Source organism: Capra hircus, chromosome 19 (genome assembly GCF_001704415.2).
Source record: "Capra hircus breed San Clemente chromosome 19, ASM170441v1, whole genome shotgun sequence".
In the NCBI taxonomy this organism is placed as follows: Eukaryota; Metazoa; Chordata; class Mammalia; order Artiodactyla; family Bovidae; genus Capra; species Capra hircus.
In genome coordinates, this window is record NC_030826.1 from 50,563,729 (window position 1) to 50,588,759 (window position 25,031).

Below are 25,031 nucleotides of genomic sequence, written 5' to 3' on the forward strand. Positions count from 1 at the left end.
TTTTGCCAGGATTTGACTAATTTACAAGGATATACCCAATTAGCATAACTCAATTTGGAATTACCTTCACTTTCCTGTTTCATAGCTGTGTCTTCTGCTCAGTATGATGCTTAACCTATGAGCTGCATTTTGGTGCAGATTAAAGATTTCAGCATGCTTTGTCTGCTGCGAGAAGTGGAGTCCTGTGGCCAGTGTAGGTTGCATGTGAGCCAGCCGAAGCCCCCCACTGCCCCAAGCTGAGTCAACAGGATACCCACTTCAGGTGCCCTTTTGTTGGCTTAGAGTGTGTTTATCTTCTGTGCTCTCTTATTCTGCATTGCCCATGAAGCTAAGCACTGTCCCTGTAGAAGTTGTATGCAGGTTGCTAAGCACTGTCCCTGTAGAAGTTGTATGCAGGTTTTCCAAAGCTGTTTTTTCTGGGAATGAATGTTACTTTGTAACTCTAACCTTGCCTAATCTAGCCAAGTTTACTTGGAGTTAAACTATTTATCCAAGGGAGTTTTGAAACTAACTTCTATTCCAAACCAAGGAACCTTAAGGTGTAGAGAGTCTTCTCTAGTCCTGAACAACCACACGTTTCATGTGGAGCTGCTAACGTGAACCAGCCTGAATATTGCCTCTTCCATGTTCTCTGAATCTTGATTAAAAGCAAAGCTGAGCCCTGGAAGGAAAGAGCCTGGAGGGCTTGGCTTGTGGATCTGATTGAGCTTTTTTTGCTGTTGAAAATCTCCTGTTTGGCAAGGGAGATTGGTGCTCCTTTGTGACAACCAACCAGAAATGGAGCAGAGCTGCTTGCTGCTCTTCTGAACTCCTCCTCTAAATCCGCCTTCTCTTTAATACCCTCACAGATTGGTACACAGAATAGCTTGGAGCTTCTTGAAGACCCAAAGGCCGAGGTGGTTGATGAAATTGCTGCCAAACTTGGCCTGAGGAAGGTACTGAGACTGTTTTTCCTTGAGGGAGGACCTGGGCTCTGTGTTGGGGACATCTAGGTGTGTCGCGTAGCCAGGCCTGATCCGGGACTGAACCCCCAGCTGCTCAAGGTCAGATGCAGGCCCTGCACATTTTGAAGCCTCGCTTGTATTTATTGGGTGCCTAGAAAAGGATGCCAATGTAGGGACTATTATATGTAAATCCACCAGACATACTTCTTGCGGATTGCCTCAAAGTGGGCCAGGAAAAGCAGCAGGAGCAAGACCCCTACTTCTGCTGCAGGGGACCTGACACCAGGCTCTGTGTCCCACCTGCCTGCTAAGGCACATCCTTCTGGGTGTGAGCTCTCCCTTCATGTGTCTGTCTGCACCGATCATTTTCTCTCCCCTGCACTTGGAGATTCTGGTGGTTCCTCTTCAGTCCTCAGTGAACCTCCTGTTTGTAATTGAGGCATCTGAGCATATAAGCCTTGCTAGTTTTCTGGGCAGTTAGAAGACAGAGGGTTTTCTTTTTGAATCTGTTCATCTAGTTTATCTCACATCTTTGGTAGAGTTCCTAGGAACTATAAAGATGACTTTTTATAGATAATGTTGAAATGTGAATTTGAACACATCTTAAAAATTCACTATTAATAGCTACGTAAGTTTTATCCTTTGTTTCCTAATCAGTTTAGACAGAGAGAAATAGACTGTACAGATAAATGGGGGAAGACTGGAAATGTGCCTTTTAACCCAGGAATGCTATGGAGCAAAGTTACTACTTCATTTTAAGAAAAAAACTGTTGTTTCTAACAAGGAGTCAGTATCATGATTTAGGGGCATATTTTGGTTTAAATTCTGAAAGTTTCTCATGTTGAAAAGAGAAATCAATGTTTTTATTTTAAACCCATTTTTGTTATAAATGTTTGGTTCGTGGTAGAGTAGAAGGTCTTGAAATTACTTAAATGCCTTTCTCCAAACACTAATTCCTTAGCCCTTATCTCAGCTTGATTTTGATTCTGTTTTGTTTAATGGTTAAATTACATTTATCCTTTAAGTCTCATTTTCTCCATTGCCATCCTCCTTGGGAGTTTTGTTCATTTGGACATTTTTAAAGAAAACGAAAGTCTCTTGATTTGGCTGGTCATGTCTGCAGGAGATGGAGTTGAAGAGTTTCATGTCAGGGTTGTACTGGAGAGGGTCACAGACACCAGGTCACTTCTTTGAAGGACTGAAATGGGTGTGTATCTGGATTCCATTGCCGCTCTTCGACCTCCCAGCCAGGTTCTGGTTCAGGAAGGGTAACCAGCTGTGAGATTCATGGGCACAAGACGGCCAGGGTTCACAGAGCACATGGACAGGCACTGTTGCTGTAGCAGGACGTGCCAGGAAGCCTGACTATGCCGAGGTCTGGGATTGGTGTTTCAGATCCCTGTACCTTCAGATGCTTCCTTCAGCCCTGCACTGGCGCTCAGAGAAGCAGCTGGGTGAAGTCTCTGTCGTGTGTTTTCTTTTATTTTAAGTGCATTCTCTAGGGAGTATGTTCTCCTGTCTGGAGAAAGCCCTAGCATCTGGAGAGGCACTGTCTGTATTTGCTTGCTTGTTGTTTCTCCAATCCCCTTTTCACTGATACTCTGTTAGTTTTGTCCAGGCCGGAGGCCCCTGCACCTAGTACAGTGCTGGGCCCAGAGATGGCGCTGAGTCTTAGTTTCTAACACATAAATGAGCTTCGCTCCTTTGCTCTCGTCTCCACCCGGCAGCATCAGGGGGAGGACAACTAGTGTCAGCTGAGTACTGCTTGAGAACCCTGGTTTGGACAGTGGCTTAGCTGAGGAGCTGACTCACCTAGAAAGAAAGGACTGACTCCCAGGAGTCTCCTCTCTGGGCAGAGGCTAGAAGGCATTTGTCATCTGCTTCAGGGAGAGACTCAGAAGGTACTTTTCTCTCTTATGCAGGTTGGCTGGATATTTACAGACCTTGTCTCAGAAGATACTCGGAAGGGTACAGTTCGATACAGTCGAAATAAGGTGAGGTGGGGTGGGGATGTTTGCTTGGCGGGACCTTGTTACAGACCAGCTGTGGGCTGCACTCTTGGGTATCCCCGCACAGCTTACGTTTTTAGAACACATTATTTTCAACACATTGTTCTTGGTAAATTAAGGCTGAGTCTGTTCATTCTGTGTTGGAAATCAAAACCCTCCTTACCTTTATAAAGCTCTGCCTTTCATAGGTCAGCCCATGAGGTGAATTGCCCTGTGCTTCTGGCCTTACTGGTTACAAGTGGTTTTCTGTGACGGGTTGGTAACAGGAAGTGTAGGTGCTTGTTTCACCGTCGTTTGTGACGTGTCATAGTTCAGTTCTTACTATTTTCTAAAGAAGAAATAGAAGCATATTTTGACATGATGCTCCTAGAACTTGATATGCTGGTTCTCTTTTCTTAGGACACCTATTTCCTGAGTTCAGAAGAATGTATCACTGCAGGAGACTTCCAAAATAAGCATCCCAACATATGTCGACTATCTCCAGATGGACATTTTGGATCCAAGTTTGTTACTGCAGTGGCTACAGGTATAAATGGAGGCAGAGTTATATTATAACCATTGCTACCCTGTCAATAGGTTTTGTTCCTCTTTGCATTCTTTTTTAGGCACTTTTTTTTTGCCTCACCCTGGCACCAGGCCTGAATGGATACAGGAAAGAAAGGATTAAATCATGTCAAGTCTGTGTTTAGCCTGCTCTGCTGCCCAGTTGTTGGTTAAGTCACCGAATCATGTCTGACTCTCTGCAACCCTGTGGCCTGTGACCCCGCCAGGCTCCTCTGCCATGGGGTTTTCTCAGGCAAGAGTACTGGAGTGGGTTGCCATTTCCTTCTCCAGAGGATCTTCCCAACCCAGGGATCAGACTTGGGTCTCCTGCGTTGAAAGGTGGATTCTTTACTAGTGAGCAACCAGAAAAGCCCTGCATTGTTAATGTAGTTACAATAGATTTTCTTAATGGGCCTGTGAGACATGAAATTCTTCTTTCTGGTTTGTGGCAGAAATCCTGAACTCACCGTCGCCCCAAACTGTTAATACTAGAATCGTGGCCTCTGGTCCACTGTCTTAGCCTTAGTCCGGGTTCACTTGGTTCTAGATCGGAGTTCTAGGCTGCCTTTGCCCCTTTCTAGTAACGAAGGATGGCTCTGGTTAAGTAAGAGAAAAGGAATTTACTGTTTCTGTTACTTGTTTATGAGTGGAAGTGTCAGTTTAAGAAATCTTTTCCATAAAGCTTTTATTGGGAGTGATGAATGTGTTTGTAATATTGTGTCTGTTGAATTACATGTTACATATATGTCATGAAAGTCGCTCGGTCATGTGCAGCTCTTTGTGACCCCACGGACTATACAGTCCATGGAATCCTCTAGGCCAGAATACTGGAGTGGGTAGCTTTTCCTTCTCCAGGGGATCTTCCCAACCCTGGGATCGAATCCAGGTCTCCCGCATTGCGGGCAGAATCTTTACCAGGTGAACCACAAGGGAAGCCCATATGTCATGAATACATAGTAATAAAAGATTATGGCCTGTAAAAAAGTGCCACCAAATCTAAAATACACTTGAGATGCTGTCCTAGAAAAAAGCCAAGTATAAGACCATATCGTTCAAAAGGAGTAGGAATTTGAAACTTGGAAAACCAACTCTTAAAAACAGTCTCTTTGGTCAGTTTATTAAACACTAACCTTGATCCTGTGAAGCCTTGAGTTCTTCCATCACAGAGGTGATAATCCAGTTTGTTCATGGCTATCACACTTCTTCTAGTTTAAAAACCCAGTTTACAAACATCCTAAAGCATATAAATAAATATGTGCTCAGTCGTGTCCAACTCTTTATGACCCCATGGACTGTAGCCTGGCAGGCTCCTCTAGCCATGGAATTTTCCAGGCAAGAATACTTGAGTGGGTTGCCATTTCCTTTTCCATAAGTAACTATATCCCCTATTAATCCCAGTTGAGCCTGTTACTACTGCCATGGGAATCATGAAGGAAGACATCTTTCATGCTGTCTGAAGTTTTAAGATCCATTTGATTTGTGATCCATTTAGAGTGACAGGCACCTTCTCTTTGAAATGAATGTACTTTGGGGCACAAGAGGCTATGGCGGCATCATTCACATATTAACGTGAATTAATGGGGTCAAGTGCTTAAGGAAGTGGATGGGAGTTTGGACAGGGATTAGTGAAAACACTAATTCTGTAGCATAGAGTCCTACCAGGGCCTCATGGGGGCAGGGAACCTATTGTGATGAGAACACTCAGGGCAGCAGGAGCCAAGGGGGAGAACAGAGAAGAGACAGGTTGTACATTACCAGAATTTTGCCAAGCCAGCTTTCTGTTTGACACAGGGGAGGAAAGTATTCTCTTTCTACTCCCTACATCACATAAACCCCCACTCGCTTCATTTAGGCTGAGATTCTGGGTCTAGGCATTTAGGCCGGTGGTTCTCAAACCTGTTAGACCTGATACCTGCTTTTTAGTACATTTATGACTCGTCTTTACTACCAGAAAGTAAAGTTAATAGGTAATATGCCAGCCTACACACCTGATTCTAAAAAGAAAGCAGAGTCGTAGGATGACTGTAACATTAAGGAAAAATAATAGTGAAGGAACGTGTAATAACAGTACACTCCATGAGCCAGCAAGTGCTTGGGGACAGCACTGTGGAGGGCTGCCAGCCTTGTGGGCTGGCCCCGTGTAGGCATCAGTGACATGGTTCCTAGACATTCAGCCAGCAGCCCTCCATAGAACTCTGAGCCAGGCAGGGCCCTTCCTCAGCTTATACGGTATCCTGTTCATAGATGATACGCTGTTAAAGCTATGAGTGTTTATTGCTGTGGTTGTGTATAAAATGCAGTTGATTCTAATCCCAGGTCTCCACAAATGCGGGTTTTGCCTACAGGAGTGTGCGCAGGACATTTCAAGGCCAGGTGTCGTGAGGGACTCCCATGAACACAGCAGGACATCCGGCACCTTTGACTCTAGCCTGCTAAAACTAGCAGCTCCCGCCCCACCCTGCCCCACTTCGTTAAGAAAAACAAAAGTCACCTCCACAGATTTTCAGAACTGCTTCTTGTGAGCACTGTTGTTTTAGGCTTCCATGGGCTCCCATGGTAACCTAACCCCTTTAATTACTGTTTTTATGGGGAATTATTTGATGAGCCCAAAGAACTGGTACCTGTTTAGAATTATAAATAGTTTCCAAGTCAGGAGCTGCCTGTACTTTCAGTTATTGAGTCATACCTGTTGTTGAGAATTTGGAAATTACAGATTGTCTGTGGAATTTTTGCATCTGAAATTGGCACTTTACTGACAGGTTTTAGAACTGTAAGGTAGTAAGTCACTTATAATAAGATCTGCAGTTAGAGTCCTCTCAGATCTGGGCTGAGTTGTCCTTCTTGGTAGTGCTGCGAGATGCTCAGATGCATAATTTCTCTCCCTTTCCCGGGGGTGGCAATGGATGGTGTTCCTTGATCGGTACCTTACTCTGCTTTTATAAAGAAACTAAGTTAGATATGTTGAGAGCTTTTTTTTTTTTTTTTTTTTTTTTTTAATTCTCCAAAGCTATCGCAGTTGTCAGGGTGTGACCCTGATTCTGGAGGGGAGGAAGATGGCCGAATGATTGGTCCTGCCTGACCTCCTCCATGGGTTTTACCCTCGTCTCAAACTGTAACCCTGCTGCAGGTTTCTGTGGAGTAGGACCTGAGAAAGGTTAGAGTGAAGGACAGGGCTTGGCACAGGGAGTATGGCCTCCTAAGTGCTGCGGCAGGGTCCACGCCTGCCTCGCAGATGTGCCGGCTGTCCAGGTGTCTGAGGTCAGGACTGCCCTCTGCAGTGTGCAGATAACTAGCATTGTATTTGCTAGGAAATGTTTCTGTCTTCTCCCATTCACTCCCATCTGGCTCCCTGCATTCACTCAAGAATGGAATTTGCTGGAACATGGGGCGCTGTTGTTCATATCCCTGTGTTACTAAAATCCAGGAGCCCAAGCGTGCTTTTGGACGGGTGTTAGAGAAGGTTTAACAGTCATACCTCCAGTTCTGAGAGAGCATGTCACTGGTGGGCCTGTTTGAGGAGCTGCAGTGGCATTTCCACAGCCTATGTTCAAAGCTTTGTGCCCACAGCTCTCGTGAAGCTGCAGTCGAACTTTTTTGATTCTACCCAAGACACATACACGGGAGTTGGTTCTGCAGATCCGAGATGAAGAGTGACACTTGTTTTGAACATCCTCCAGTGGATTCTCACTGAAGGTCTTTCTCTTGCAGGTGGCCCCGACAACCAGGTCCACTTTGAAGGGTACCAGGTGTCCAATCAGTGCATGGCGCTGGTCCGAGATGAATGCCTGCTGCCCTGCAAGGATGCCCCTGAGCTCGGCTATGCCAAGGAGTCCAGCAGCGAGCAGTACGTGCCTGATGTGTTTTATAAGGTAAAAATGCGATGGTACCAGAAGAGAGAGGTGGATGGAGAGCAGTGTGGACGCTGACCTGTCCTGGATGCTACTAATTTTGGTGCATTCTGGCCATGGGTCCACCATGGTCATCTAGAGACCAGCTTGTGGATAAGGAATCTGTACCTTTTCCAGGGCTTTTGTTAACTGTGCAGGATTGTGTGGTGTCAGGGCTTATAAGCAGAAGTGGGGATGCTGCACCCTGGAGTTGGGGTGCATAACAAGTGAGACCATTGCAACACAGACCCTTTCAGTTTCTGAAAAGGAGAATTGGTGCCTGTGGGCCTCAGCAGGAGTGAAGGTTGGAGCTGCCTGGCAGAAGTGAGACTCTCCTGAGGAGACCCAGTCATCCATTTCTAAATCTGTCTCCTGTGAAAACTATAAAAATGACTTTTATTGAAAATTGTGGGGACTTCCCTGGCGGCCCAGTGGTTAAGACTTTGGGCTTCCATTACAGGGGACACGGGTTCCATCCCTGGTCTGGGAGCTGAGGTCCTGCATGCTGTATGGCGTGCCACACCCCTCCCCCCTCCCAGAAAAGAAAGAAAGCTGTGATCTGGTTTGGATAGTCAGCGTTGGGTGCTTCCTTGCAGGCTAGTGACCTGGTTCCCACCCGCCTCGAGGGAGTTGTTCGTGGTCACAGTCCGGCTCTGTGCCTGTCCCCCATCCTGGGCAGACCCCAGTTTCCATCCGGCACTGCTCTTCCCGGAGGAGCCTTTATTTCTTGTGGTACAGGGCTGCGTCCGTATGTCTGAGAAGTACTTCGTTTCCATTGCTGAGGGACGTTTTTACCACGTAACAAGTTCTAGGTTCACAGTTCTACTTGTGGTCCTACTGCACTTAGGCCTCAAAGACTTGCTGGCAGAAGGGGCCTGGAACCGAAAATAGGCAAGCAGTGAAAGCCCAGAGAGAGTGACGATCCAGTTTCTTTAAAATGATTTGATTCTTTTAGCATTCTTTTTGTATCAGTGTGTGCAGTGACTAGACACTAAGCAGTGTCTAGTCATTGTTCTGTTTGTTTTTATTGTTCCAACAAGGCTGTATTTTTAAATAGCTTTATCAAGATGCAGTTTGCACATCACACAGTTCACTGATTTGAAGTGCCCAGCTCAGGGGCCCTTAGGATATTTGCAGGGTTGCGTAGCCATCACCACCGTCTAATTTTAGAACAGTTTTGTCCCCAAAAAAGAAGCCCTGCATCATTTAGCAGTTACAGCCCAGTCCTCCCAAAACCTGGCAACCACTGATTTGCTTTCTCTGGTTTCCTTGATGGAATCCTACAGTGTGTGGTCTTTTGTGACTTGACTTTTCACCACTTACAGTGTCTCATGGTTCATCCATGCCTGCAGTCTGCAGTGCTTCATTCTTTTCATTGCTGAATAGCATTCAGTGCCAAGGACACACCCCACTACCTATGGGACATGTCAGACACCCAGGAGAGCACCCAGAGCTGAGGGCCTCCAGGGCCTCATCCTGGTGGTGACGTGAAGGCTAGACACTGCATGATTGTGACAAAGGCTTCACCTCCTCGGGGATTAGAAGTGGGACTGAGACTGTCTGAAGCTGGGTCTTTCCTGCTGTGGGCGTCTGTGGCAGTGGGTGACGAGCAGAGGAAAAATGCAAGGGCCTGACGGTCTTGTCCCTGCCCCTGGTCTTCCCCTCAACTCTTTGGAATGAAGGTCTGCCTTCTACTTCTGAATCTCAGCTTCTGCATGGTCTGAGGGTAGTGGGGGCGGGGACTGTCATTGTGCCAGGAAGACTGGGTCAGTATGGTAGCAAGCAGCCTGTCTTTGCTCTGTAGCAGCCTGTCAGGAAATGCTCGCTGAGCAGGCAGGCCTTGATGCTGTATCTCCTCCTTTCGGCTGGTGGCAGTGGAGAGACACAGTGAGGCTGGCCTGTGATAGCTCGCTCAGGCATCCCCTCAGAGTGGAACAATAAGGAGCTCTGCGAAAAGGTTCTCCATGTCATTCTTGAAACATTTCTAAAGAGTCTTGATTAAGAATCTGTTGTCTCTTCTCTCCTGTGGTGTTCAGTAACAATTTCTGGCTTGATAACACAGATTTTGCCCGTACACAAATTCTGTGTGCATCAGGTACTCTGAATAAATACTTTTAAACCATTATTAAACATTCACACATCAAAATCACACCATGCTGGGGACCACTGTGAAGGTTTAATCTTCTCCCCAAAAGTTCCTGTCTTACAAGATATGTTTGTATGGCACGTTTCGGAATGCAGGATGACTCACTTATAGACCCTAAGACCTGGTGATCCTGCTAGTTGTGGTCCTGAGCCTTTTGGGGACAGCTTGCCAGTCTGGGGGCAGTGATGGGGTCTGGGGACAGTGATGGGGTCTGGTGTCTTCATGGAAAGCTGTTCCCTGTTAGCTGCAAAGACCTGTGAAGCCTGGTGCACTGTGTATGTGGACACATTGCTACAAGGTCATCAGGCTGCCATCTCTTTTTTTTTCCAGAATTTTAAAAATTATATACTGAGTAGATATAAAAGATTATTTAAAAAACATGTTTAAGAAATTAAAAAAAGCAGAAATACCAATCCCCAGAATTAAGAACCAGAACGTTCCTGTGGCCTCTGAAGTTGCTGGGTCTTCCTGTCTGCTTCCAGAAGGGGTGCAGTGTGACTTCCTTGCTTTTCTTCCAGTTTTACCTCCTATGTATGTTTTCCTAAACCAGGTACTGTGAGTTTTACATGTTGCTGCACACAGTAGACCCAGAACTGTGCTCTTGTGTCCTCTGAGCCAGGCCGTGTTCCCTTACCCTGGAGCAGCCTGAGACCTACCTGTGTGTGGCCATTGTGTTGGCCCGAGTCCACCGTGAGCAGAATGCCGCGCGAGGCACCGTGCTCCACAGCCTTGGGCCCGAGTCCTGCTCACCATTCGGACACCCATGGGGCATTTTCTTGAGCTATCACTGTGCCATCCTAATCATAAGTGAGGCCAGGCTCCTGTTCCTCCGTTTGTTTGCTCCGTCCTGTCTCCTGTGCTGTGCTGGTTGTATCTGTTTCCTGTTCCTCCCTGGGTGGTTCAGTCTCTTTTCTCCCTGCCTCTGACCATGTCAGGAGTGTGACACCTCTGCCTCTTCTCTCCCGTGGTGTCACTGAAGCACAAAGCTTACATTTCCATGTGGTCAGCTTTCTATGGTTTAGCATTTTGAATCATAAAATCTGTTATCTTGTCTTTTCTAAGGTTGGTGGTTTTGAGTTTTAAGCCCACCTAGGATTGCTTCAAATGTGTGTTCCAAGGTAGGGGCCCAGTTTTCCTCTTAATTTATTGTAGCCGTATTCTGTCTGAACACCATTTATTGGGAAAACTGTCTTTCTCTGTTGATCTGTGGTGCTTCTCCATTAGCAGTCGTCTCCGTGACCGTGGCCTCACCTTTGTCCTCCCTTCTGTCCCCTGACCGGTGTTGCTCAACCAGCACCAGCACCGCACTGTCCAACTCACTGTAACTTCACTCTTCCCCAATCCGTTGCAGCCCCGCCCTGCGGACCAGCCTGCAGGTTCCACCCAGATGTGATTCTCTCTCTCTCACACACACCCACACCCACACACACACAGACACACACACAGACACGAACGATACCTTTGACATTTCTCAGAAAGTCAGGATTTTTTTCATTGAAGGTTTGGTCCATTGTTTGTTAGATTGATCCTGGGTACTTTATACTTTCTGCATACTGCAGTAAGCACCGGCTTGGCAGTTCAGCTCTCTGTTACTTGTTCCTCTAATTTGTACGTGTGTTCTGGGTTCTCTGCACTATGGAGGAATTTTGATTCTTCCCTTCGTTTTGGCTCCTCGTGCTGGCGAGGGCTTTTGGAAGTATTGAGTAACCAGTGCTTTTGTCTGGTTTTTAATTGTAAAAGATGTGTTTTCAGGATTTCATCATTAACTGTGAGTTTGCTGTGGGGCTTTTTTGTGTGTTGTTTCTTTGTACCCTTTATCATGTTGGAAATTTGCTGTTTATTTCCATTTCTTGTTGTAAGTTTCCTCCCCTTAAGAAGAGAGCTCCTTTTGTCCCGGAACATATTATTTCCTTAATCATGCTGCTGTTTTCTTAGATTGCTTACATGCCCGTTAGTGAGAGCAGTCTAGAAGGGCTTCTCAGAATTGTTTATAGCCCTATAGGAGTTGAGACACTCATTTCTCATACATTTCAGGAAAATATCAGTTTGAGCAAAGAGACCTATGAAAGCAAACATTTAAGTAATCCTTTTAGTCCTCCTGTGGGCTTTGGGGTTGATTTAAAATATACCTTGTAAACAGGACACATACCCGTGTTTGTCTAAGGCTGTTCATCATGGTGTTATCTGTGGTAACAAGAACTTAAAGCAATCTAAAAGTCTAGTAATGGGAACATTAAATTATACATCTATATGGTGGGATATTCTGTGATCACTAAAAATGTGTTTGAAAGTTATGTGAAGATACGCGATAAAACTCATGAAGTAAAATTTAAAGTGTATCTGTATGGGACTACTCTGGTGGCTCAGCAGCTAAGACTGTGCTCTCAGTGCAGGGGGCCTGGGTTCAGTCCCTGGTCAGGGAACTAGATCCCACATGCCACAACTAAGACCTGGCGCAGCTCAATAAATAAATATATTTAAAGAATAAAAGGTACCTGTATGTATAGTAAAAATCCCAACTGCTGTAGATGTTGGTGCGTGTATGTACACACATTTGTATGCGGGTCCGCACAGAGGGCAGGGCTGGAGGGCTTGAGGGTCCACCTTTGTCTGCAGCTCTGATCTGTTTGTCATGGGAAGCTCTGTGGAGCCAGTGAAAGAATGGCTGGGGAGCACCTCCTGTCATGGTGGGGAGAGGTGCCTGTGTCTTAGGATGCGGTGGGACAGGAAGGAAGGCGAGAGGTGCCAACCAAGAGTGCCTCTTCAGGGTTATCTGCCGAGACACCCCAGATTAAAGCCCTGGAAGTAGAGGAGAGAAGGTGGGCTGTTCAGTGGACAGGGAGGGTCTTAGAGACCCCAGGGAATGCTGCTCTTAGGTGGCTGCCCAGGCAGGGGGGTGGCAAGGTGGATCCTCCCGGCATGAGGTGGCTGTGGCCTCAGTGATGAGGATCTGGAAGAGCTGACAGGTGGCTGCGGTGGGGAGGAGAGAGCACACAGGCAACTGGGTGTCATGGCTGTGGAGGGGATCAGCACGCTCTGGGGGCCTGTGGAGTCCTCTCTGTCCCACCCATCATTTACCCACCTGTCCTCAGCCCAGCATGGGGTTGTCGTAGCATCTGGCACTGACTAGCCGTGCTCTGTGACTCATCGCGGAGCTCACTCCATGTGTGTTCTGAGTTACTTAGGACATTCCGAGCAAACCACCAGCATTGTTTTGTCAAAGGTTAACCTATATTTCAGGTGTTTCATGTGGTCTTCCAAAGCTCCCCCGAGAAGGCTACAGCAGGCTGTGCTGCAGACCAGCCCTGTGCTCGTCCGCTCGCCTGCCTGGGCCCTGCTCTCGGGACCCCATGCTCTGCACTCACTCTGCCCCAAGTCTCTTCAGTGCATTGCTGTTTTCTCTGTGAATTGCCTCTCTGTGCCCTGAGGTATTCGTAAAGCGATTCATCATTTTTGCATTCATTTTTGAGGGGTCTTTATACGTAAACCCTTTGTCATATATATCATTTCTTTAACTTTACATACAAAGGAAGTTCTAACATTTTCTGATTCAGAGATACCTTAATCTTTTAAAATTGTAATTCCTGCTTTTGTCATCATACTTAGCTAATTCTTTACTTAAAGCTATCTATTTACTTATATTTTGTTTCAGTGCTTTTTGATTTAATTTTGCATTGAGATTTGTAATGTTTATCCATTATTTACCTATTTATTGTAGTTTCATAATAACAGTTTTATATTTGTTAGGGCAAGACTCTGCACTATTCAACTTTTTAAAGCAAATGTTTTATCTTTTGCCTATTAATTTTTAAAGATTTCTTTTATATTTGGCTGTGCCACTTGGCTTGCAGGATCTTAGTTCCCCAACTAGGGATTGAACCTGAGTCCTGGCAGTGAAAGCACCAAGTCCTAACAACTAGACTGCCAGGGAATTCTAAACGAATGTTTTCATCACAGGAGATTATGTTTGCCTCCAGCATTATTCAGGAAAATGTATCAAGGAACCAAGAAATTGCCAGCAAGAGCAGAAACTGAGCAACAACATACGAGAATAACATCCCAGTCTAGGGAAAAGGATTTTGTAGTCTCTGAGACCTGTGAGCTTGGCTTTCATTCTTTCCGTTGAGCTGGAGATGACAAGTCTGTGGTCAGATCCCCACAGGGGTGGAAATGGAGCTGGACGTGCACACCCTGGGTGGCAGGGCTGCGGAAGAGCAGAGCCCATGAGTCCTGGAACTGAGATCTGGAGTCTAAAGTGGACACAGCTGCTGTCCCCCCTGCCCTCTGCCCCTCCTGGCTGTTAGATCTCGGGTAGAGCAGCTTGTCCTCACACCCGTTTGTGCCCTCCGCATGCTCTGGGGCCTGCTGGGTGCATGCACACGCTGTCAAGCCTGGACCAGGCTCTGCTGGTCTTTTGCTTCTAACAGGTGCTCTTTAGGTGCTTATCAACTGGACTGCTTCCTAAATGGTGATTCTTTAAGAGACTTTGTCCTGAAAATGTTGTTTTTTCTTACTTTATCCTGTGAAGTCTCAGATCAAGCTGCTCGTTTCACTTAGTCTTCTTGCAAGTTCTTTAAGGAGAAAAGCATTACCTGAAGGATTTCATTTACCTTTTCCAAAGCAAGCTGGTGCCACCCAGTAAGTGGACTTTGCTGTTGTCCTGGCACAAAGCCTGCTTGCCTCTGAGCTAACAGAGACAGAGATCCCTGGATTTCTCATTGACGTTTCGTAGACATGACCGATGGGAGGTAGCAAGGCGTCAGGGACCTCGATTTCTGACTCTCCCAGTGTCTTGCTCCAGGTGGAGATAAAACTGCTGACACTTTGGTGGCTGCCAAACTTAGGATTAAGATGTCTTCCTCCTAGTGTATTCTGCCTGACATTTGCTAACGCCCATAAAAAGTAATTGCCTTTTAAAATGGTGTGTGGGGCTAGGGCTTGGCTGGCAAAAACATTTGCGTGAAAGCATGGGGGAGAGATAGAAAGTACCTGCTTTTCCTCCGGGGAAGAGAGGGGGATGCAGCACCTTTATTTTCTTGGGGAGCAGAAGGGTACAGTGGGGTAGTTAAATCTGAAAGAGAATCGCATGACACACAAAAAAGAGAGGGGGGCATTTAGCAAGCAACATCCCTAGAGGGGAAGATTAAAGCGAACAGGTGCTGTGAAAATGTCTCTGCATATTAGAGCTTAATTAGATTTGAAGATGAATTCCAGACGGGCTAATTATGTGTGAGTTGTTGCAGGTTGTTTCTTGTAGGGGCAAGCATGTATTTTTGGAAATGGTGATGTAGTTTGATTGGGTTTGATTCCTGCCTCCTACCATGTTTCCTCCATTGAAAAACTACCACTTTGGGGGCCCAGGACCCATTCAGCAAGCCTCATGTCTTGTGCTGCCAGTGTCAAAGCTGATAGAGCCACCGAAAGCCAGGCCTGCTTCATATGCTGCAGCAGTGAGCGTGCGGAGAGACCAAGGACTCTTGCCCAGGTGGAGGGGACAGGATTCTAGCTTCTGAGGAGAACACACAGACAGAATGGGCATTGTTTCCAGGAACCTGTCCTCTGCTTGTGGTCTTACTCCCTGTGTGGCTGGCTAGATGTGTTTGAACCATTTTCTGGAAGGGCAGAGGGGCACATGCTTGCTAGCAGCTCTCTGGGTTGTGAACTGAGAAAAGGTAGGGAAGGTGTGGGTAATCTGAGATGTGCTGTGGACCAAAGAGTTTAATATCTGGAAGAAAAAAAGGAGCAGGGCTGCATGGAGCCTCTAGACTTCTCGTTAGGATAACAGACTTGGTTTAACGCAGGACAGCCTGTGAACGTTGTCTCAAAAGACGGCGTGGGCCTCTGACATCCCCAAAAGGTGTGATGTGCTGGGGTGGCACTGCGTCACCTGCATGTCCCAGGGTGGTCTGCTTGGCATCCAATAGGGTTTGAGAGCTTTAATAAACATAAACTTTTATGTAAGGTCCCATAATTGGAAATTATGGATGTCTAATTTATATATGACTCAGTGAATGATTTATATAATGTTAAGTGATGAGTTAGATAGAAAATATGACCCTCTCTTGCGGAATCTTTAATGAAAAGCGTTGGTTCTTATGAATTTATTTCGAGAGCTCTGTTTGAACTCAGCATGTTTGACATAAATCAGATCTAATTGTCATTTTATGATTAATGAACATATGCTGGCCATTTTTCCCCATAATTAAACTTTATGTTCCGTGCATCTGACAAAGCAAAACAAGTTTAGACTTTGACAGATTGGCGGTGGGGTTTTCATGTTTGCATAGTAGTATGTGTACTCGTGTGTGTGTGTGTGTGTTTATTTTGTTAATGTGTAAGGATTAAGTTTCCATGAAGTTGGGTTTTCAAAGGTGTGAGGGAGGTTGTTAAGAGTTAGCATTCAGATATGAGACTGGGAGAGCTTATAGAGAAGGCGGGGGGCACAGATGTGGCCTGGTGGTGGGGGGTTGTTTCCAGGAATCTGTCCCCAAGGGAGCTGGGGTCCATCTCCCACCGCTTCAGCACCAGGCTGGGGGGCGAGACACCTGTGGCTGAGAGCAAGTCTACTTTCTTGAGTCGTGGCCTCCAAGAAATGCTGGAAGGTGGAGTCATGGCAAAAATGTGCCCATTTCCTTCTCTGCTTTTTCAAACACTTCAATAGGAATTGTAGTAATTTAAGGAGTGAGACAAGCATGTGGACGGAAAACCCATCACAGGTCAGCACTCACACCCTGGACCTTTGTCTCCTGTTTCAGGACATAGACAAGTTTGGCAACGAGATCACCCAGCTGGCCCGCCCCTTGCCTGTGGAGTATCTGATCATAGACGTAAGTGTGTGTCATCTCCCTGCGGAGGTCAGGACGGCTGGGGGAGGCCTTGAGAGGGCGCCGCTTGAACACCTGCCCCGCTGCCTGCATAGAATAGCCACCCAGAGATGTTTGAGTCACTGAGCTTCTGGCATCCCTGAAAAGCTAGAAACCTTAAGGGCTTTTCATTTTTTATTTCCTTAAAAACAGCTTAAGGGGTTCACTTCTCCCAGCCTACAGTGCAGCAGAGGACTGCCGACTGGGCCAAGCAGCCCCAGAGGTCAGCGAGCCTCTCCCTGGCTCTGTGCGCAGGTTCTGCCCTGGCCACAGTGGCTGCCACAATGGCCGCCACAGCCAGGCTCATGGTGGGCTGCTGCAAGTCGATCCTTAGGGAACATAGCCGGACTCTGCCCTTGAGTGAGGGATAGCACGGTCTCTGGGAGGGCACTCTAGGAGCCAGGAAGGCTCCTGGTTACTGGCACACCTTCCCCAAGCCGCGGCTCCTTTCTGGAGGCTCCTCATGGAGATGTGGTCACGGGCAGAGGGCAACACATGCTGCAGGACCAGAGCCTGATGCATTTGCTGCAGTCAGCGCTCTGTCCACAGGGTACAGGAGGTGGCTCCTTTCCTAACTGCTGCCTGCCAGGATGAATTCAGGTTGCATTTGGACAGGCATGTGATTCAGGCTGTAAAGTATCATTGCATTTGGAGCAGCGGGTCCCTGTGAGCCGAGCCCGCCAACGCTCCATTCCAACTGACAGCTCCCGAGAACATATTTATTACCTAGGCCATAAAGGCATCTGCTTTTTAGACTACCTAGGGTGTAATTAAGATGAAAACAGATTGATAGAGCATACACTTAGGAGGAGTCTGCGTGATTTAAAGCCAGCTTCCTGAGGTCTTCTTTCCCAGTGGCCTCCCTACCCGTTCCCTTTCACGAAGGAGCTAAGCTCTTGCCTTAGTGCTGTTGCAGTAGCGTTTGGTTGATGGGGAAACATTCTACCCTGTGATACTCACGTGCTCTCTTCCTGTGGAAGGAGGTTGGAGCAGGTGTCCAGACAGGCGTGCTCACTCCTCACCCGACCCCACACCCCCACCTGATCAGCACATTCAGTGACTTTAAATAAGCCTCGTGGTCAGGCAGCCGTTCAGGCCTTCTGTGGAGGTGCTTCGCATGTAGGGGGGTGTCTGCCAGGCAGGCTGGGTGGGGAGAGGGTTTGAGCACAAAATAAAGTGCTTGACACCCTGCATCCTCTCCCCTGGATTTCTGGGATAGTCAGACTGCTATGTGAACTTGGCTCTGAAGTTCTCCAACGGGCAGTTACAGGTCTAACAAATACTTCCCTTAATTCTTCATTTACTTACTAGTGGGTTTTCTGTTGTTGCTGGTCCACTCCTATATCTGCCTTCCAAAGGGAGGGCTGTGAGCCTGCCACAGGCCTTGTCTCTGCAGTGAGGTGGCCCCTCCGCCATCTCTAGAATCGTGACGGCAGCTGAGACTGAGCCCCATGTGTGCTGCCCATTCTGTGGGCTCCACACGTCTGGGCACACTTGATCCTCACACAGCCTTAGGAGGCATGGGCTCTCTGGTCTCCGTATCTCTCAGATGAACCAAGCGAGGCCTCACAGGAGGACTTGGCGCTGTGCTGAGTTCACACCCTGTGCCCCGAGGCCACGTGGTCTCATCCATAAAAGGCCAGCAGGGCTCGAGTGAAGGCGCTGCTGACAGCTCAGCTCACTGTCACAGCGCTGGCACGGGCACAGCGGGTCCTGGGCCAGCCAGCCTGGCACAGCTCGCTGCCTTCACTGATGCAGAAAACAGGCCAGAGCCACATTTTCATTCTTTAGAAATAGTCCCGAAGGAACCAGAATAGCTGTGCTAAATCTGGACGAGGTGTAATCTGCTGCTAGTGTCATATTGCAGGGGAAGAGCTGCGTCAACCAAAAGATGGCTGATGGTGGTGCACACTTGGGTGTGTTTGGGGTGGGGCACCTGCCAGGAGGAATGAGAAACTGTATTTGTATTGATTTTTTGCACATTTGCCACTGTCCCTGTAGCTTCTATTGATTTTGAATTTTAAATGCCCTCTCTTCGTTTCTGAAGCACGTCTGAGGCACTGCAGGGCTTCAGCTCCCCTTTGGATGCAAGCTCCTGACTCCAGCCATCTTCAGGGGAGAGCCATGCCCTGCATCTCCCCAGCCTTGCTTCTCTTCCTGCCTGGTCATGCCCTAGCTCCATGGAGTGGTGCCTGGGAATTGGAAGGGGCCTCAGCCAGCTCGCTGGAGGGCACCGTGGCTTTCAAAACCATCAGGAGCTGGTTCTGCACTTGCCCTCCAGACATGGTGGTTGGAACAGAGTTGGCTCCTGAGATGGCGCTCATGCCTCTGCTCTCTCCCGTGGCCCACCCTCTAGCTCCCCCTTGGCAGCGGGAGAGCAGCTGAGCGGCCGTTCCAGTGGAGATGGAGTTAGGAAACTGCCCACGGGTACCACAGTCTTACCAGCTATGAAAAATGATTATTTATTTGAGAGTCACAGTTTCAGAATTTTCATTTAGGGGCTGTCCTAGGAGCTAAGCATCCCATTCAGGGTAGAACAGTTAGGACTTTGCTCCTGTGAGCAGCTCGGGGCTCCAAGGATTGGTGTGCTTAGGGCCCACATCCCTGTTTACGACACAATTAATTTATCATGGGTTTGTGTTTTTGTTCATTAGATCACAACAACTTTCCCCAAGGATCCAGTTTATACTTTTTCTATTTCACAAAATCCATTTCCCATTGAAAACCGGGATGTACTGGGTGAGACACAGGTAAGCTCTTTGTCTTTAGAAACATAATTTAAAGTCGCTGCTGCTTGTTTATCTAGTGTCACTATTATTTTTCCAGAAAGTATCAAGGTTTCTGACTCTGCTCATTCGTTCTTGTGACAAAGCCTGGTTAGGCTTTTTTCTAAGATACTGCTGATCGCATGAGCCCTCTCCAGGGCAGGGGCAGTGGATGAGCATAGAGGCAAATCCCACTAAGTCCTCAGGCCTGTGGATTTGCCGGAAGGACCATTCTCAGGGGGCCTGTTTTATCGGTCACTTTATGTCCTCTTCCAGCAAGGTTATTGATTGTTGTTAAGCGCCGTCTTTTGTGGCGGTGTCTTGCTTTGCTGTGTGCTCTGCCCCCTACCTCGTCACCTTGCCACGTTTCTCTGGCACCATCCAAGCCATGGGGCCTCTTGTGGCCTGGCCACCTCGGCTCTCACCTGCACATCAGGCTAGTCAGAACTGCCATGACTGCCTTGTCCTCACGTCAGTGGCCTGTGAGCACACATCCCAAGTTGATCACAGGCACTGCAGAAAGGGGCCTGGTTAAAGAATGTCTGCATTGAGAATTTCTTCTGAAACAGTGACTCGTGTCCAGCACCTCTCCGATACTTTGGTTTCCTCACCGCCCACCTGGCCAGGTGCTGGTGGAGGAGCAGGGCCACTGACTGGGGTAGCACCCTTGAACGGCCTGCTTCAGTCCCATTGAAAGTGTTAGTGTCATATAGTCCCCCCATCCCTCTGCCCCAATTCCTGTTCCTCACCACTCTGCTGCCCTGGTCAACAGTGCACCCGGACAGACAGGGCTTCTCGCAGCACCACGTGGCCCTTCCCACTCCCACTCCTCCCCAGAGGTGAGTTTGAATGTGTCTCACAGCTGGGTCAGTACTCTTCCATAAGTCAGATGTCCCCAGTGTTTTCCTGGAAGTTTTCCTCTGCAGCTGCGTTCCTCAACCCCTGGCTCCCAGTAAATGGTTCTAGAAGGAGAGGGGGTGGGCCGTCCCTCAGCGCTCAATGTGCTCAGTCTCATCTTTGTAGGACAGTGGCTCTCCTCCAACTCTGACCTGGGACCAACGGGTGCTTGTGTCTGTCTCCTCCTCCCCCTCTTACCTGGATCTCTAGGATTTCCACAGCCTGGCCACCTACCTGTCCCAGAACACCTCATCTGTGTTCCTGGACACTATCTCGGATTTCCACCTCCTGCTGTTTCTGGTCACCAACGACGTCATGCCTCTGCAGGTACGAGCCAGGTGGGCTTCTGTCCTCAGACTGGAGCACTCTGGGCAGCACCGGAGCAGCTAAGGCCCCCTTAACCTGTCCTGTGGGCAGCAACTTTGCACAAGGGCCTGGATAGGTGACTTTCTCAGTTTTAGAGTTTGCACTAGAATAGCTTGTTCAAAAGTGTCTGCCCTCCATGACAGAGGACAAATCATATGGGATGCAGAAGCCACTTAGCTTCTAAGGGAAGCATTAGAAATCCACAGTTAAAAAGTTCCTGTTGGAACAGTTTGAGAACCCCAGCCTCTGCTTCTTCCTGATCCCCCCTTCTCCCGAATCAGCTCTGGTTTATCACCTTGGCCCAGAAGGTTGGCCAGCATCCAGGCCCCAGGCGCACAGCTGCACAGTTGGCGTTTTTAAGACATACTTTGTGGGGAGATGAGGGCGAAGTGTTACAGATGGCAGCTGCTTTCTGAGCAGCACAGGAGCAGCAGGTCCAGTCAGGAAGCCTCTTGCATGGGTTGTGTTGTGGCTGTCCTTTTACTTTGGCCCTTTTTCTGCCTGAGACCCAGAGAAACACATTTCTACAAGGAGACAGAATAGAAGGGCGAGGCCCCTTCCTCCCACTGCTTTTCTGTAGCTGTTCTTGTGTCCTGCTGGGTTGATCTTGTGTTTGTTTTTGTCCAGACTGCTCACTTGTGATACTTGACACTGGGCATTCTGAGGCTTCACACTAGCTTTGCCTTCCCTGTTTAGCCCAGAGAGTTGCAGCTCCAGTCCCAGGCTCAGCTGCTGCCTGTCCGGTTGGGAAGGTGGTGAGAGCTTAGGGCCTTCTCACTGGAAACTGTGCTGTTGTTGCAGTCATCTGTTAGGAAGCATTTTCTGAAGGTACTGCCTGAGAGGCCCTGGAAGGCTTTGTAAGTTTCTAATTATAAACGCTATTCAGTTCTCTGCACTTTTGCCCTGGAGTTCTGGGTTGCGAAGCGCACTGAGATAGAGACGCGATGAAGACAGAGGACTGAGGGAGGCGAGAGGGATGAGGGTGGGCCTCATGGCCACGGGGCTCCTGCCTGTCTGCCCAGGCCCTCAGGAGAAGGCCTGTGAGCTGTGACTGCCTAGGGGGTGGAGCAGGCAGCCCAGGAGAGAGCAGCACAGTGTTCACCTTGGGGCTCTCTGGGAAGAATTTACACTTTAGTTCAATTTAGCACTTGCCTTTATAGACTAAGTGTGTGTTGTTTCGCGTTTCATGTGACAGCCTGGGAGATTTTCACAATTCTCCCTTAAGTGTGTCTTGATACTGGGGAGGAAAATCTTGTGAGCAAGTCTGTCCACTGTCAGTGAAGCGAGTTGGAATCTTTCTGGCTTCTTGCAGGACAGCATTAGCTTGTTGCTGGAGGCTGTGAGGACCAGAAACGAGGAGCTTGCCCAGACCTGGAAGAAGTCTGAGCAATGGGCCACCATTGAGCAGCTCTGCAGTAAGTGTCCTCCCCTCCTGCAACCCCCATGACCAGGGTTCAGACTCCTGCCCTTCAGGGCCCAGTACTTCTTCCTGGGCCCTGGAAACCGGACCCCAAATGTATCCTGATGGCATCATGGGCAGTGGAACAAGCACAGACAGACCTTTGCTGGGGCCCACAGGTGTTTTTATCACTGTAACATATGTGTTAAGGCCACACATTTTGGGTACACAGTTCTATGGATTTTTGTACATGATTCTTTAAGCATCTTAGGAGTAGTTTTTTTTTTTTTTTTTAAATTATAGTTTTTTATTTTTTAAATTTTAAAATCTTTAATTCTTACATGCTTTCCCAAACGTGAACCCCCCTCCCACCTCCCTCCCCATAACATCTCCCTGGGTCATCCCCATGCACCAGCCCCAAGCATGCTGTATCCTGCGTCAGACATAGACTGGTGATTCAATTCTTACATGATAGTATACATGTTAGAATGCCATTCTCCCAAATCATCCCACCCTCTCCCTCTCCCTCTGAGTCCAAAAGTCCGTTATACACATCTGTGTCTTTTTTCCTGTCTTGCATACAGGGTCGTCATTGCCATCTTCCTAAATTCCATATATATGTGTTAGTATACTATATTGGTGTTTTTCTTTCTGGCTTACTTCACTCTGTATAATCGGCTCCAGAGGAGTAGTTTGAAAGTCATTGTTTTAGGTGAACAGGAATTTCACACTCACCTAAGTGCTGAGTGCAGAGAGCTTTTGGGCTCCTCAGGCTTTTCTGTTCCCCTTTCCCCATCAATCCTCAGAGTATTCTTGGTGGAGAAGGAGGAAAAGAGAATAGAATTAGGGGATCTTGTGTCTTCAGAGTGAGAGCCTCCATCCATCAGCCTCCATCCAGCTGCTCCCATACTCCCAGCGCCCTCGCCAAGAGCTCGAGAGGGTGGTGACCCTGGTGGCCCTTTGCTCTGTGGCTTCGAGAAGAACTGCAGTGCCCCCTGAAAACACACCTGAAAGTACATATTAAAAAGTGTTTAAACATTTTCTCAATCTGGAGGGCCAGAGTTAGTCAGGAAACCCTCAGTGGAACCCAAGCCACAGGGAACCCCATGGGGTTCTTACTTTCTCTACACTGAGTACCTGGAAGTTCAGGGGTTGAGGAGCCTTGGAATTCACCGTGTTACTGTTCTGTTTAAGTTTTCTTTTTATATGATTCTGACAGCCAAACGGTAAAAGAGCTGGACGTGCCATCTAATTCTTGCCCTCACGTTCTGAAACAGAGGACCCAATGTCGTCACCAAATTCCTACAGTGAAGCCCATGGCCTCATGTCCTTGGGTGGACAGTGTGAGTTGCTGGCCAGGGTCTCAGCTCCTGGTCCGGCTCTCCCACGTACTGGGCTCTTCCAGCTCCTGGTGTTATTCTTCAGATGCCTCACACAGAAACATTGACTGCAGCAGCTTTAGTGGTTTGGAACCCTCTCTCTAAAAAGAGAGCTCCAGAAAGAGCACACAGGGAAGCTGGGAAAGGAGAGTGGCTTGACCAAGAGGTTTTCCTAGATAAGCACTGGCCCAGTTGGGAGAAAAGAAAACTAGATCAGGAAAGGATTCAGTCTGAGCATGTGGTGTGCCTTGCCATCCTCACTAGAAACTAATGAAAAGCTGGTGACCCCATAGGAGCTGGGTCCCATTGGCTCCACGCCTCATACTTAGGTGGGAAGAAACCCAAACCTATTCAAGCATCAGTCTCACAGCAGCAGGATGATATGGTCTGGACCCACTGCCTGGAGCCTCTACTGGGAAAGTGCCTGTCACTTTGCTAAAACGTGCTGTGTGGTTGTCAAATGCTGTCAACAGATACACTACTCAAAGAACTCTGCTCACTGCACAGGGGTTGGTAACGTAAATTAGCAATGGAGTACCCTTTGCAGATGCAGGGTCACAGAACACGAGCGATCTCGTGACACAGTCTACTGGTGCCATGTAAGAGCTCTCTGCTGAAAGCTGACACTTTGCCAGAAGAGCTAAATAGATCGTAAAGAAATACCATTGTTCTGGACTGGAAGGCAAGATATTTCTAAGATGTCAGTTTTCCCAAAATTAATTGGTACAATCTCAATCATCATTCCCCTTAGACATATTTATTTTGCAAGGGAAGAGAGGAGGGAAAAGTTGTAAAATTTATCTGGGGGTGCAGAGGGCCTAGAAAACAATCATGAAAAAAGAAGAGACTTCTAGGTGGTCCAGTGGCTGCTGCTGCTGCTAAGTCACTTCAGTCGTGTCTGATTCTGTGCGACCCCATGGACAGCAGCCCACCAGGCTCCCCCATCCCTGGGATTCTCCAGGCAGGAACACTGGAGTGGGTTGCCATTTCCTTCTCCAATGCATGAAAGTAAAAAGTGAAAGTGAAGTCACTCAGTCGTGTCCGACTCTTAGCGACCCCATGGACTACAGCCCACCAGGCTCCTCCATCCATGGGATTTTCCAGGCAAGAGTACTGGAGTTGGGTGCCATTGGACTCTGCATTCCCAGCGCAGAGGGTCCAAGTTCGATCCCTGGTCAGAGAACTAGAACTCACATGCTGCAGCTAAGAGTTGGCATGCCACAGCTAAAGATCCTGTATGCTGCAGTGAAAATCGAAGGTCCCACGTGCCACAACTAAGACCTGGTGCAGCCAAGTAACTAAATATATTTTTTAAAAATGAAGCTGGAGGATGTGGACTGTCTGATTTCAATAGTAAGGCTGCCATGGTTAAAACAGGGTGCTGTTGGCATGAGAATAAATAGGCTGATGGGCCAGATGGAGAGTTGAGAATTGGGTGATAACAAGGCACCTGAATGATTACGTGAGATACACCCTTTTTAGGAAAACATGTTGAAGCAAATGGGTGTCTGTGTGGGTAAAATGAACTTGGACTTCTGCAGTACACCTCATATATAAAAACCAACACGGGATTTCCCTGGTGGTACAGTGGCTAAGAATCTGCCTGCCAGTGCAGGGGACACCGGGTTCAGTCCCTGGTTCAGGAAGATTCTAAATGCTGTGGAGCAACAGCCTGTGTGCCACAGATATTGAAGCCCATGAGCTCTAGGTCTGGAGAGCTGCAGCTCCTGAGCCTGTGTGCTGCAACAGCAGAAGCTAAAGATTTTTTTTTTTTTAATCAAAGAAACAAAAAATCAATACAGGCTGGGACATTAGGTCTATCACAGGCTGATA

The 25,031-nt window shown here is 47.8% G+C and overlaps 1 protein-coding gene across 1 annotated transcript in view; it reads left to right on the forward strand.

Moving 5' to 3' along the window:
• The window catches only part of NPLOC4 (NPL4 homolog, ubiquitin recognition factor), a 52,752-nt gene that overhangs the window by 24,554 nt on the left and 3,167 nt on the right, over positions 1 to 25,031 (forward strand). The window contains exons 9-16 of the mRNA XM_018063596.1: positions 849 to 935; positions 2,867 to 2,938; positions 3,353 to 3,479; positions 7,205 to 7,365; positions 16,285 to 16,356; positions 19,047 to 19,142; positions 20,265 to 20,381; positions 21,733 to 21,835. Coding sequence (XP_017919085.1) covers positions 849 to 935; positions 2,867 to 2,938; positions 3,353 to 3,479; positions 7,205 to 7,365; positions 16,285 to 16,356; positions 19,047 to 19,142; positions 20,265 to 20,381; positions 21,733 to 21,835 — 835 coding nt within the window. The remainder of the gene's footprint in view (positions 1 to 848; positions 936 to 2,866; positions 2,939 to 3,352; positions 3,480 to 7,204; positions 7,366 to 16,284; positions 16,357 to 19,046; positions 19,143 to 20,264; positions 20,382 to 21,732; positions 21,836 to 25,031) is intronic.